This window comes from Branchiostoma belcheri, unplaced genomic scaffold, assembly GCF_001625305.1.
Source record: "Branchiostoma belcheri isolate BF01 breed outbred unplaced genomic scaffold, Haploidv18h27 scaffold175, whole genome shotgun sequence".
Lineage (NCBI taxonomy): Eukaryota > Metazoa > Chordata > Leptocardii > Amphioxiformes > Branchiostomatidae > Branchiostoma > Branchiostoma belcheri.
This window is the reverse complement of record NW_017803213.1, coordinates 312,166-326,553: the sequence shown is the minus strand read 5'-3', so window position 1 is coordinate 326,553 and position 14,388 is coordinate 312,166. Positions and strand designations below refer to the sequence as shown.

The 14,388-nt window shown below is 40.0% G+C and overlaps 4 protein-coding genes across 5 annotated transcripts in view; 2 read left to right on the top strand and 2 right to left on the bottom strand.

Moving 5' to 3' along the window:
- Positions 1–474: 474 nt before the first annotated feature.
- LOC109467113 (transmembrane protein 243-like) lies at positions 475–4,336 on the bottom strand. Its single transcript, XM_019765032.1, has 4 exons — positions 3,881–4,336; positions 3,058–3,108; positions 2,808–2,912; positions 475–2,468 (listed from the first exon to the last, which is right to left on the bottom strand). Exons 1-4 carry the CDS (start codon positions 3,965–3,967, stop codon positions 2,349–2,351), a joined length of 363 nt encoding a protein of 120 aa, XP_019620591.1. The 5' UTR covers positions 3,968–4,336; the 3' UTR covers positions 475–2,348.
- Positions 4,337–5,807: 1,471 nt separating this feature from the next.
- On the top strand, positions 5,808–6,519 carry LOC109467082. The gene has a single exon (XM_019764985.1). It carries the CDS (start codon positions 5,893–5,895, stop codon positions 6,517–6,519), a length of 627 nt encoding a protein of 208 aa, XP_019620544.1. The 5' UTR covers positions 5,808–5,892.
- Positions 6,520–6,804: 285 nt separating this feature from the next.
- LOC109467130 lies at positions 6,805–12,468 on the bottom strand. The gene is made up of 13 exons (XM_019765066.1): positions 12,297–12,468; positions 11,838–12,019; positions 11,329–11,541; positions 11,011–11,081; positions 10,713–10,857; positions 10,320–10,394; positions 9,887–10,029; positions 9,553–9,649; positions 9,306–9,376; positions 9,119–9,181; positions 8,676–8,806; positions 8,236–8,334; positions 6,805–7,665 (listed from the first exon to the last, which is right to left on the bottom strand). The coding sequence occupies exons 2-13, from the start codon at positions 12,013–12,015 to the stop codon at positions 7,581–7,583; spliced, it is 1,371 nt and encodes a 456-aa protein (XP_019620625.1). The 5' UTR covers positions 12,016–12,019; positions 12,297–12,468; the 3' UTR covers positions 6,805–7,580.
- A 218-nt stretch (positions 12,469–12,686) lies between these two features.
- The window catches only part of LOC109467084 (NADH dehydrogenase [ubiquinone] 1 alpha subcomplex subunit 5-like), a 3,556-nt gene continuing 1,854 nt past the window's right edge, over positions 12,687–14,388 (top strand). The window contains exons 1-4 of one of the 2 annotated variants that reach the window (XM_019764988.1): positions 12,687–12,758; positions 13,189–13,236; positions 13,754–13,870; positions 14,144–14,209. In XM_019764988.1, coding sequence (XP_019620547.1) covers positions 12,711–12,758; positions 13,189–13,236; positions 13,754–13,870; positions 14,144–14,209 — 279 coding nt within the window. In that variant the 5' untranslated portion in view covers positions 12,687–12,710. The remainder of the gene's footprint in view (positions 12,759–13,188; positions 13,237–13,753; positions 13,871–14,143; positions 14,210–14,388) is intronic. The other variant, XM_019764989.1, reaches the window with a different exon arrangement.

The window sequence follows — 14,388 nt, the reverse complement described above, 5'->3', positions numbered from 1 at the left end:
ATGTCATGATGTAATCCCTAGTAACTTAAATGAGGTGCTGTTGTTTTATCCAGTGGATATTTCAGTCCCTAGTTTTATTCCATGAATTTATTTATTCCTGTTGCTATATCCCCTGGATACAGAATCAGACATGTGCTAGGATATGATGCCTTTGTGATTAAGTGAAATATGTTAGCAGAAACTAAACATACAAAGTAATGAGAAGATTGTTATAAATGACAATACAATGTACTTGAAGTTGACTTTATTGTCATTATCTCAAATGTTGCCAATTGAATTAAAAGTTCTCAACAAGCATTGGTTGATTTTAACTTGAGCAGTTTTTGTCCATTTTCTTTATGTCATATGGTTTACTAGAAACACTTACTTTTGTTCTAGCACTGAATCAGCCAACATTGGTGGAGGTCATCTTTTTTCAGAGGAGGGTTTAACAAACTGTCATAGTTGGCCAGAAACAGACAAGGCAAATACAGCAACTTGTGAAAACATTTTAATTTTTAACAGGTTACAGCATATTTAAGTACACAAGGTGGCAATTCCAAACAGTTAAACTGTAGTTTGACCACACAAAAATCAAACACCACTCTTGCTTAAACATTCTCTTACATTTCTGTTTAGCTATAAAAAAATGGTGCTAACTTAAATCAATAACTTACTAAACAATGCTGAATTCAATCAATAATTTAACAACCAATACAACTCAAGCAAAATGTCTTCATGTAACCAGTCTAATTGTATTAATTTACAACTCATGCTTCATGCTAACATAAATTCTGCAAAGAAGTCAAAGCCAGATGATGGAATGTGTTTCAGGCAATGTACAGAAAAAAGTAGCATGCATGGTAGCAACCAAATGTTGGTCAAAGCCTAAAAATTCACACGTCTCAAAAGGATATACTAGTATAATGTCTATTTTGTACATATCGTCAAATTATACTTGATTAAAGTCAGTGCAGAACCAATACCATCACACATACTTTCTCCTTTTATAAGTCAAACATCTAACCTATCCCACCTACATGTAGATAATGTACATTTCTGCCAGTTTTGTTATACATGTGTAGCACATAAAATCAAGAGGCGGCCATTTTGATGGATAATAAGCAGGTTCAGGGTTCCAGCAGAAGGTGGTGTGATGCACCGTGGGTAATATATGTATGTCCAAGTTGAAGGCCAATGAGACATCAACAGAACACAACTGGACATGGTATCTAGCTAATCTCCAAGCAGATCCTACAGTGCCAAGGCAGTATCCATTGGCCAATGGAATGGAGTGTCTATGAACTATAGCCATCTTCGGATTGGATTTTAGATTAGTATGAAGCATGGTCTAGACAACGACTTTTACAAGTAAGGGGCCTTTCCTTACCTTTGACCTCATGTATGCACAGTTGGAACCCTGAACCTGCTTACTGAAGTAAAGATTAGAGAGCTGCTAACCCAAAACCTAATTAGTGGAATATCCCTAAATTGTTAATATCTATAATAGGAGTATAAATAAATCTATCACTGCTATGGGTATTTTTAGCATAGCATTTAGTTCTGAGTTGTCTAATGAATGGAATTAGCTAACTAATTAATGTCCCACTGTACATAAAATGCATCATCTTCAGTCAGCAGCAACAAATAAATTACTAACAAAATTTACATACACAAAAGCACTGTCCATGCTGTAAGTACTATAAGCCTCAGCAAAAATAATAAAAAAACTTTTAAGTAGTGAAACCAATACAACTTTTTTTCCACATGGCAACAAAATACCATTTCTGAAGCTAAAATGCCTGTTTTCTGTACATTTCAAGTGGGCCTGAGAAGAAATATTACTTATATGTCCTAGGAGTCAGTTTTTAAACCATTCATATTAACTATTTCATATTGAATTTCATATACAAGGAAATATCTGATTCCACAGTCCACAGACAAAGATGTAGTGCTGATTTTTACTATAATACAAGAAACAGAATTAAATTCTAAACAAATGACTAAAAGTGTTGTACTTGAAGTATACTGTGAAGACAACCAATTTGCAGCATGTCAGCAGAATGTACTGCACTGGCACAAAACCTCTAATGTATTGTGCACGTTTTTTTAAGGTGTATTTGAGTTACTTAAGGATAATGTCCCATCTATAGTTTTCAAATGTTGTGTCGCAAAATTTTGATGCAACGTTCAGACCTAACATCCAATGAAAACCATGAAAAATCTGGGTTTTGTGCAGGTGCAGTACATTCTGTCGATATATACTGGTGTGAGCAGTTTTAATCAACAAGCATGGTGGCCATGACACCACGTGCGAACACCCTATACAATATTCTCTTCATCGTACCCTGTAGGGTAGAGGTGCTATGTTACTTCACCCCGTGGAAGTACAGGTTTGCGCACACACACAGAACCAGGATCACAAAGGCGTTATAGTAGATCAGGGTCCTAAACTTGGGGTCGATGTCTCCCTTCCTGTACCAGAAGATCTGTGAGAAAAAGTGAACTCAGGTTATTGGAAAAGTACATACAGGTGTCACAATACCCAACAAAATTATATATTCTTGATCAATTAGGATTTTACCATGGTTCATATTGACCGAAAGACCATATCATCATTCTTGATATAAATTGTTATATTTCTCATTCACGCAAACAGCCTGGCCGGGCCCCGGTTTGGAAATGTGACCTTAGCATGACTACGATATCCAGGCAACGTGCTACATCAAAAGTAAACCTATGGTAACTAAGATGATGAACTGGCTACGTACTGGGCCAAAAGTAATCCTAACCCCTAGCATACTACCCAGGCTAGCGTTGTAACTGACCAGGATGATGTTGGAGATGCATGTGAGGATGACACACACACCGAAGTACAGGTTGATGGGCTGCGGCGGCCATTTTGGGAAGATGAAGGCACTGACCAAAGTCACCTGTTAGAAAATAATACAGAACAGTCAAGCAAAATAAGATGACTACAAAAACTACTGGTATTTGTCAAGTTACTGATTACACTTTTTTTTGCACTTAAAAAAAAAAATTGATTCAAATACAGTATCTGCAGAAATAGACACTTACTCCAACAAACAGAAATGTGAGGAAGCCCAGGACCCAGTGGATAACTCGCTCCTGCAAGAAACACAAGTTTCATAAACTGTTAGTCATGCTTGAGATATGCAATGTACAACAAGTGAGTTCATCTTGACAATATGAATAGGGTAGCTGAAGAAGTTAACTGAGATTCTATACCCCAATACAGCACAGTTACCCTGGATAGGGTGAGGAAATGTGATCTGCTCATGCATACTAATTCCCGTGACCTTAGCAGAACTCAGGAAGTTCAAGGTCAAGTGTGCGGAAATCTGATATCCTGTCAGACTTGCTTGTTTACTGCTAAGTCTGTACCAAATTTTTTTCCTTCTTACAAATATGTGTGTCTGCACACGTACAAACCAGATAACTTAACATGTAGAAAACAGGGTGTGGTGATTTTTAATAATTTGCAACTGGTTATTTTGCAGAAGAACTTTCATGACTGTCACATATCAAGAAAATTATCTTGACTTTAAAATCTCAAGCAAAGAACAGATTGCAATACATAATCATGCATGCATTTCTATGTTCTATTTTCGAGAAACACATGCACACACACATACCATATTTATAGATACATAAGTTTTACTATTAACACACATGCACAAACAAACATGCATGCACACACAAATACACTGACACAAGCACACACACACTTACACACAAACATTCATATACAAAATTACACACATATCTAGCGGGGGCGTTTCCTAGTATTTCACCAGAACCACAACACACTAGTACGTGAGAACAGTTACATGACTGTGAATCGAAAGTTTTATTACAGGTCTATGATGATAGGACCCACCTGTGGTTTGGACTCCCCGAAGAGAGGCTTGGTGATGTCCCCCTCCTCGTCCTGTCCTATACGACTATACTGGTTCCGAGAGAGCATCTGTCATCTCTCCAAAGTGTACCACGTCAACCTGAAAACCTAAAGAGCCGTCCTCTTCTGTCCCTGGCTGCCCCAAAACCGAAGTGTTTACAGACTAGTGTGTTGACAATATCTCGTGACTCTGTTGTGACGTGACCACTTGGAAGGTTTTTGCGGAGTTGTAAGCCAAATATCGTCCTTCCGGTTACAGTTGTTCACAGAACGTTGAAACGTGTAGTCTCGACAGGAAAGCTACGGATACTGAAGCCTTGACATGGCTAAGTAAAGAATGCAACGCCAAATAGTTCAGTTTGACCGCAAAAACCTCGCGCTCATTTCATCTTCCGGCGGCCATCTTGAAATATCGACTGATGCAGTTCTCAAGCTCTCCGCAAGTCTGCGCTTGAAAGCGGGCCTCACTAGTATCGATATCAAATCCTGCTCACTCCATCATCGAACAAAAGTACATTTGTAAATTGTACCTTGACATGGTTGATTATAGCCTCTACCTGGCTTCAGAAGCGATTCAAAAGAGTTCAGATATTAAGCAAATAGAAAAATAAACATTGATTGACCAAATAAACATGCCAGGGGAGTTGATCTGTTTTGGAGCGGTAAAACTGTTAACGGGGGGTGCCCTAATTCCGACCTATGTTCCATGCAAACGCACAGACCTTTGGTAATAGTTTATCTGACCAAAAACCCGCGCAACACAATGATCACAATGATTAAAGCTGTACAGCTGTATATTTCACTTTAGTGTAGCGCCTTGCACCCAAGCGTAATGGTTCGCGAAACGCACGCAGGTTTTTGGTCATTTTGCCGGTGGAACGTTCTATCGCAACAGGGGTGCCCTAATGGACCTATACCATTATTGCGTCACAGTTTGTTTACCTGTTCTAAAGAACATTCAAGAACGGTCAGTTAAAGAATAAAGATCATTTCAAAGTTTTCAAAGTAAGGTATGTCTGATTTTTGCTGCGTCTAGTTTTGTTGACACAGCATTACATGCCACATGGGTGATTTAGTTGTGACATTAGACGAAAGTAGTACTGTATTAAAAGCCTTATATTAAGCTAACGCTACACAAACACACACCGCGCTACGCACCCCTGTACAATATAAACGTCGATTGACCGGCATTCATTGCGGTAAACAAACTGTGACGTAATAATGGTATAGGTCCAATCGATCTGAGAAGAGAGTTTAGAAATTATGACTAAAACAATCTACAACTGTTTTTCTGTCCCAAACAAGTAATCTTTTTACGATTACTTGCTCCAAAGTGGCTGTTTGAAAAGCAAAACCTGCATTTTTGACACGCTCGTCAACCCCCGAACAAGCGTCGAATTCACACAAATTTTTCACTCGTCTGTTGTCGGAGTGTACGAACTAAAACAAACTTAGTGAGATTACCGATATCAATACAAAAACTTTGTCAATTCTTGTGGTTATTTTTAGGCACGTGCTCACATGCATAACGCCGCAACAAGGATTTTTCAAACTAGTTCGGTATTAGGGATGGGTCGGAATTAGGGCACCCCCCGTTAACGTTACTCCTTTAGCGGACCAACTCCCCTGGCACAAAAAATTCTTCCCGGAAGTTTCAGGTCTTCTATATCTTGTTTTTCCTCCTTTTTATACTGTTAGCATTGTGTCTCATACCATTGGAAAGATTGTATTATAACCTCTTATCTAGCACATATTGATACATCGTCGGTGGACATTGGCCCACTGGGAATAACATAGAATAGAATACTAGCATAGCTATAACGTTAGAAGGCCTTAGAATGTTCGAAGTGACTACATCAGGTAGAATATTAAGATCATGCCCTTCAAATGATAACAAAAACAGGTTTCTTTGTGACCAGCAGTGAGTCTCTATTCCCAGTTGCGTATCAAATCAGGGTATTCATTTCAACGTTACAATCGATTCGAGTAGACTCATGTCTTCGACAATCAGTCCAACGATTTACGAGCAAGAAGCTTGGACCATAATGAGACCGTTAAGAAGTCCAAACTACGAGGAAAGTGAGTACAGTTACGCAAAGGAGCAACTGCCGGCCAGCTCGACGTTTTGCTTCAGCTGCGGACGGCCGTTCTGCGCCACCGCGAAACACCTGTACGTCTCCGCGCGCCGCAGCATGGTGGTCCACCCGAACGGCCCGAGGTGCTTCGCGTGCGGGTCCCGCAAGGGGCCGCTGGAAACCTACGGTATCGTGAGGTGGGGGCTGGGCTGGAGGGCGGTGGAGGCGCACACCCTCTCTTACACCGTCGTACACGCAGACGGAGAGGAGGTACCCACCGTCTACCAAGAAGAGACCCTGTGGGAGGACGACACCTATCTTCCAGGAGATGAACAACAGTTCAGCACCTTCGTCAGACTCCTTGAACGCGTCCATTGCAGCAACGACAAATCAGAAGTCGACAATGCTATTGATAGTATACTGGACTGGATTGAAAAGGAGGAGGACGAGAGGGGGTCTGCTCTGGGGTTGGGGAAGGAGATCCCCGGGGGGTACGGGCCACTCATGACAGAGAATGAGCAGGGGCAGGTGGTGGTGTATCCCTGAACTATTGTCTGCATAGCCAAAACATGACAGCCAGGGCTAGGTTTGGATTTTAAATACTAGTCATTAGGTATCATATACTTCCTTTTGAGCAGGGAAAATGTTAGTGAAACATAATCCTATTAGGAAAATTAGAGTCACCGTTTGGAAAGTCTAAGAATGTATTGACATTTAACTACACATTGTCGTACAGTACTATTGCAACTTTGTAATTTAAAAAAAATGTCCCTTTTGACAAAAAGTATATAGATTAGACAACACAAGTCAATCAGTACAGCCAGTTAAACATTTCACATGTGTCAGGAAAAAGATCTGTATTGGAATTGAAGGATTTCTGTAACAGCAACTAAAAATCATCTCTGAACTTCAACATATCATCATCACAAACACAGATATTGTTACTCTGCCACTCAAAAATAAATCACTCCACAGGCTACTGTGTGTCAACATGTTTGTACAATATTTTTGCAGTTAACAGTTTGTGAACTTTTCTCCTCTTTTTGTGTCAACTCTTTTGCCATTCAAAGTTTGCAGGAAAAGAACTGTCTGCATAACAAGTGCATATTTTCCACCTTCTTTGACACCCCCCCTAACTACAATACTGACCACTTCAAAGTCTCAACACAAATATCTGTACATTATAAACACAAACTACCATAGCCAAATTCATACTTTTGCTGACAACCAGAGTAACAAGGTACTGTTCTAATGATGTATGTAAACCACATTTGAACAGATATATGCTGTTATGACATGTTCAAATGTTGACAGAATGTACACGTTTTTTTCCCTGTAACAGTTTGGTGGTTAATAAAATACACATCATACCTCTATACTTGCATAGTTTTATGACATAGCTGGTCAAAACACAACAACATAATCTCAAGCATGAAAAAAATAAACTTGTCTGGCATTGATTTCTTTGCTAACGTGAAAAAATAGGCCTGGAAAGGCTCTCTAGATACACTGTACTTGTTTGAATATTGATAAATAGAATCTGATATGTTCCCCTGTGACACCAGCAGTATAATGGTGATATTTTGTAGGTAGTTTTCGGTGCTTGCTTAGAACACTGTGCCAAGAGCATCAAACCATGACATCAGCGAACTGTCGATAGTGCTCAGCTCCTTAAATGCCTGGTACGACATCCTGAAATAAACAACAACATATTGATATAAAATGTTACAGACATTTGCAAAGTAAATAGCTATGGCTATCACAAGGTCTGTTCTGTTAATTTGTTTTAGTCTTTGTTGTAAATTTCTCTGTTAACATCTATGCATTTACCCACTGGCACTCAGCCAACCCAACTTCCTGTGTCTGACCTTTTTTAGTCTGTGGTTAGGGAATTCCCCAACACCCATGTGCTGCCACAGACACACAAACATACCCCAAACAATACGTCCATAGTCCATACACAGACTTAATCACTATTTCAGTGCCTTGTTTTTACCTTTATCAAGAAGGTTATGTGTTAGGTGCATCATATATAGGGGTTGCCGATTTTTTAACCGGTTACAACTTAAGGTGTGGTGCATGTATCTTAATGATATTTGGTAGGTAGGTTCGGGCTGGGACAGCGAAGGTCAAAGTGAATTTTGGTTCATCTTGCAGCTTTGTATGGTACTGCAGTGGCATACATGGGTATGATCACCAGACATCTCGTGTTGTTGACATGGTTGTGATTTTTGAGTGGGTAAAGGCAGTTTTGTCCCTGACCTGTCTCCTGCCTCCAGCTTGGCATCCTTGAACACATTGTCCACCATCTCCTCTATAGCATCCTGGGACATGGCCTCCATGACTGGCCACATGTTCTTCCTGCACAAGGGAAAACTATGGCTTTAGAACTGGCAGTTTTGCCTCATGAAAGTTACTAAACAAAACATAACCATGCAGGACTTCAATGCTCCTGAAAGCACACAACCAAGATCTGTTTGCTAAGTGAGTTTGCTAAGTGAGGTCTATGATTTTGTGCACTTTTTGGTAACTTTAAAACAGGATTTTCAATCTGCCAGTACCAATCACTGCTCTCTCTATATTATATATTTACCAGGTGTTGTTGCTGTTAAAGTAGTAGACTACTTAGGAAATATCTATAATAATTGTTCTGTGGATGGGGGTCTTAAAGAACAACAGTGGAAGCATAAAAAGGCCCGTACGTGGCTCCAGGGTTCCCAGGAATAGGAGGTTTCCCGTTGGCTGTCCTGCCCTGCTGACCAGTGGTGGAGGGGATGGGAGCATTGAACAGGGACGACACAGGTTTCCCCTGACTGTCATCAAAGTTTAGCATCTGCAGTGGAAAAAAACATACATTTCATTTCATCTATACAGGGAAAAAACACTGACAGGTAACAGTAAGTGGCCTTTCCCAAGGACATAACATTGCTTGGAATGCCAGGAATCAAACCTGTGACTTATAGATCTCGTGTTTGCTACCCAACCACCAGGCCATTCAATGCCACTGACTATTGTATACACATTGACAATTCTACGGATAGCAGTGCTTAGTTTACTCATCTTTATTTGTATATAAGATTAAATTGTTGCTGCCTTGCTGGCATCTACATGTATCTGGAATTAAGGGAACAAACGTAACACCAACCATCTCCTCTTCACATGCCTTTACCACGTCTCTTACTAGCTCGATGGAGACTTGGAAATATGCCTGGAGCAAAGATAGAGGATTAAGGCAAAATGTCAAAAATGCAGCTGAAATATTGTACCATCTGAAATGTTACAGAAAGTCAGACCATCTGAGTACAATAATTTGAATTAAGAAGGCATCTTACCTTTAACAACTTTGTCAGGTTTTCTCTACTGAGGGAGTTTTTCTTCTCTATGTCATAACCCTGGAATGCAACTGGATTGGGACATGAAGAAAAGGTTCAAACACATCATACAAATGCTTCTAAATACTGCATATCATTTTTCAGGCCATGAGAGAAACAAGAACATATTCAGCAACAAACACCCTTCCAGTGACTTGAAATGAACATGGCATTGAAAAAATACAAGAAATATGAAGACAATGCTCACATCTGGCCTTTTCCTCTTGCGTACCCTTCACGAGGACAGACAGGCCTTTTGCAAAATCATCAAAGTCGATCACTCCATCGTCATTGAAGTCATAGAACTGAAAGTCAAAGTTGTACATTATAGACTAGACACCATAACCTGAGTAGTCCTACTGCTGTAGCAGAGGCTGTAGGGCTGATATCAGTTAGGATTTTACCATGGTCAATATTGGCTGAACGAGGCCATATATGATAACTCTAGGTATAGAACTAGTATGTTGTACATGGGGAAGTTTACCATTTACATAACACAAACAAACATAAAAACAAACAATAACAGATAAACAGTGCCATACCTGCCATAGCCTGTCCAGTACCAGGTTGTTGAGGGTCCCCAGCGGTCCCAGGCAGAAGTTGAAGGTGTCTCTCTTGATGACGGCGTCCTGGTCACACAGACAGCGGTACTGTTCATACAGCGCCTCCAGCTCAAAGTGATCAACTACGACAGGCAGAGATCATGTCGTTAAAGGCATCCAATACAATTTCAGGGCAGCAAAACAAAAAGTATACTGGTTGAGGCTTAATATATCTAATATGGAGGGTTACTGCCATTTCTTTGCACATTTTCATCATACTTGAAGCATTAGAAAATAGTCCCAAAACAATTTGTAAAGAGTTCCTAAATAGGTTTTTGGTACCTGTAATAAACAGCAACAATCACCCTATGAAATGAAACAATTAGAAATTGCAAGAACAACTTTCATGACTGATATCTGCAGTAGAACCTACAGTGTGTGATTTTCTGTAGCCTTTTCACATGGCTCCATGAGATGGGCTGGAGACTGTGGTCTCTGGCTGTGGAACCTGTAGTAGAATACAAACAAGTGAATTAAATGGTATGTTGATTCTCCAAACATCTGCATTATTGTACAAGTTGAAATCAACATATGAATGTTACGGTAAAAAACAAAACTAAAAGTTTGTATCCCCACTACTGGCCAGATGCAGTTAACATCATGCATGTAACATACATGTATTTTGTTGATTGGCACCAATATACCCTACATGTATCAAGGTTCATTCAGCACATCAGCAGAAAATACTACACTGCGAGAAACCATGGTTACTGTTGGATGTTTGGTCATCAGAATTTTGTCCAACGATATCTGTTCTGACACTGACCTGTGAAGAGTGGTTTGAACAGGGCTGCCCGGGGGCTGGCCAGCGGAGGGAGGGGGATGGTGATCTTGATGAACATGTGACTCTTGTCGTGGATGTCCAGCGGCTCACACCTCTCACAGACATCATAGTCCACACAATTACCACACTGTACAAGAAAAACTCTGTGAATTTGTATACAAGTCTTCTTTTAAGAGGAGGAAAAAGAGATGTAAACAATACATTCAGTGGTAAAGTGTTTATGTATATATAAAGCAATTTAATCATAACATGCATACATCCATGTACAGTGCAGACATACCTTGTACCTGGTCCCACAGACAGGGCTGGTGTTACAGATGTTACAGGTGATCCCTCTGTGGACATAACCCTCTGAGGAATACAAGAAACACAGGAATCTGTTATGTTCTATATGATGTAATTGTAATCAAAAACAGGGTCTTTAACCCAAGAGTGGGCACATTGGCCAGGTGGTTCTTATGTAGAGGTTGTCACTTGTTGAATAGGTTCAACTGTATATAAATGGCCAGGTGGTCCTAATATAGCTATGTAGAGGTGGTCACTAGTACAGGTTTGACTACGTATATAGGTCAAAATGGGACATAAGTCACTGTCCAACCTTTCCTAGCCTGGTCCTCTGCAATGTTGTACAGAAGGTTCAGGATGTTTTGACTCTCTGCGTAGTTGATGCTGTTCCCCCCCACGTCCTCGCTGACTTGGTCTGCCCCGCCCAGCGCCCGGAGGGTCAGTATGGTCTCCCGTGCCTCGTTTAGCGCCTGCGCCGACTCTCGGCTCAACACGTCATCAGCCTGGATAGCTGCAGGTCTCGTGGCTGTTAGTGCAAATGTTAGGTACACAATTTAGTGTAGTACTTTTCATAATGTGAAGGTTAGACATCCAGGTAACAAGATAAAAAAGGAAAGTTTACTCAAGCAACAACAATTGCAAAATCTATCAAGTTGCTTGGGTAACGTTACCCGTTTTCTTCTGTAACTCATAGCAACACCATCCAAGACATCTAGCAAATGTTTATAGTGTGTGAGTATGAGACATCATCTAAAGGACATGTCGTATTTCATGATTTTACAGTGTGCAGTTCAACCAAACATATGGTTGTTGTATCAATACCTTCGCCCTCAGTACCCGATCGCTCAGAGCCTCCTTCTGGTTCTGGCTTGTGATTGGTTCCACTCCTGATGGCGGAGAAGTGCACCCATCGGAGCCGGTGTGCGACAGCAACGGCCACGCCCACACTGACAGCGCCGACACAGAACCCCACCACGACATGCTGTACTGACTCCTTCATCACTCTGGGGAGAAACATTCCGCATTGTGTTCACTTATTTACTCTGCAAAGTCAAACCATGGAGGTGATTTTTTACCTCCATGTGGTCAAACCACTCTACAGTGTCTACACCATACTACTAAGTACTATGCAAGCAATTACTGCGATGTTTTAAAGACCAGTCATCTCTTCACAAGCTATTTTAACTTAAGTATGAAAGCATCTGAAGGTAACGTTATCCTCAAGCCAAGGTAATGCTGAGATCGACATAATTTTTAGAAAAGGAAATATAGTATACTCACAAAAGTTTACTTTCAGAGATGAACCGCTGCTAGAGAGGCAATAAAGTAGTACACATCACTTTCATCAATGACTTGTGCTCAAAGAAGCCTGAAATATCTCAAAACGTGAGAAAAATCCCACTGTTCCTTCATCTAACGTTACCTGTCCGCTATTTCAAGAGCCCCGCGCAATGTGTGTTAGGCCTGACCTCAAATCAATAGCACTACATTTGTAGCAAATAATTTTATACTTTACAGTGATAGATTTGGACAAAATATTGAGACAAATTCTTAAATAATTTATTAGTATTTATTTATCTACTATGAATGTATGAAAATTGTGTGATTTGAACTAGTTTAGGGAGAAAAGAATGTAATTTGTTGGTGCGAATCTGTCGATACGAATGTCTACCTTACTATTTTATCAGTTCCATCATGGCTGGGTTGGTAAGGACAGTAGGACGAAGATTCTTCAGCGCAAAGGTAGGAATATTTCGTTATTCTCGATATTTGAACCCTCAAAAATCATCCCTACGAATAAAAGATTACATTACAGTAACACTGTCTTGAATGGATCTGCTTATGGTGTAATGTCGTTGGCAAAATCATAAGTTCCTTTCGTGACCTTTGCTGTAGATGGGGGAGGGGGGCGGTTATATGATGGAAACTCGGTGAATCTTTCCTGAGACTCTCGACTCTTGGTGACTTAAAAGAAAATTTAAAACCTTAAATTAGAGTCAACCATCATGATGTCGTGCTCAGCACATAGAGACCACATCTACTGTAATACTAGGCGTAAAACAAGGACAGCAACAACAGCATATGAATAAATTATTGAATACATGTATGACTTATTTAAACTAATAACTGGGGTTTGTTGAAAGATTATACACATGTATTTTGTCGACTCCAGGCTACTACCGGCCTGACTGGCATGGCAGTTGCCAAGGATCCTCACTTGGTGAGTCTCTAGAATCTACTTCTTTTACTGTGATAGGTGTGTTAGAACTGAGAATAATACAAAGTAGTAGAAATTGAAAAAAAGTAATCCTTAACTGAGGTGAAGCATGATTTTTCAAGTGTAATTAGTTTGTAAATTGTGCAATGCAAATTTGTTATGGCTTGCATTTTTCAGCAAGGCTCAGTGGGTCATAAATGTCTACTGTTGGGTTCCTTTTTATATGTCGTTGAGTACATAATTTTTTACAACCATGGCTCCCTCACACATGGAAACATTGGCTTTACTATTTACATCTCATTCTGAAAAGCTAAGTGGGACCCGATTTCATCCATATCGTAAAGCAGGCGAACCTATTAGTCTTAACAGTATTGTTCAAGATAAGACACAACTTGAAGTTTTAACATGAGTTGCAGCGCTACCTAGGAAATTGAGTTTGAACTGCAGGCTACTTTTTTAGTAGGTTATACATGTACCTACAATGTAATAGTAAATCATAAGTTAACCTGTGTTCCTATAGGCTTTACGTGTCCTGTACACCAAGACCTTAGCTGCCCTGGAGAAACTGCCAAAGGATGCAGCCTACAGACAACATACTGAGGGCATCATCAATGACAGATTCGATCTGGTCAAAACGGTAAGTCATCAGATCATCCTCGATCATCTTTTCCATATATTGTTTGTCAGTACATGAAGATTTCATAATAATGAGTGGAGAATTGTTGTATATTTTTTTATGCTCACTATGGCAAGCACCAACATGTTATATTACACAATTAGTAATACCTAAACATGTATTGTTTGTCAGATATAAACTATTGTATTTTGTTGTAAAACAAGTTGAGTGCACATTTAATAAAGATGATTCACATCAGGTCAACTTAATATGTTTCAACTTTTCTGTTCCCAGGTTCCTGATGTTGCTGAATTAGAAAGGAAAATCAACTGTGGTCAGATTGAGCAGGTCATCATACAGGTATAACACTGTTTTTCTGGAGACTTTGAAAGTCTCTAGTATTCAGACAGATAGCAAATAGTGTTTGGGCTTGTTGTGCATATACAGCAACAGTAATGTGAAACAAAATTAACTCTTAAAGTTAGCACGTGTGTGTGTGTGTGTGTGTGTGTGTGTGTGAGAGAGAGAGAGAGAGAGAG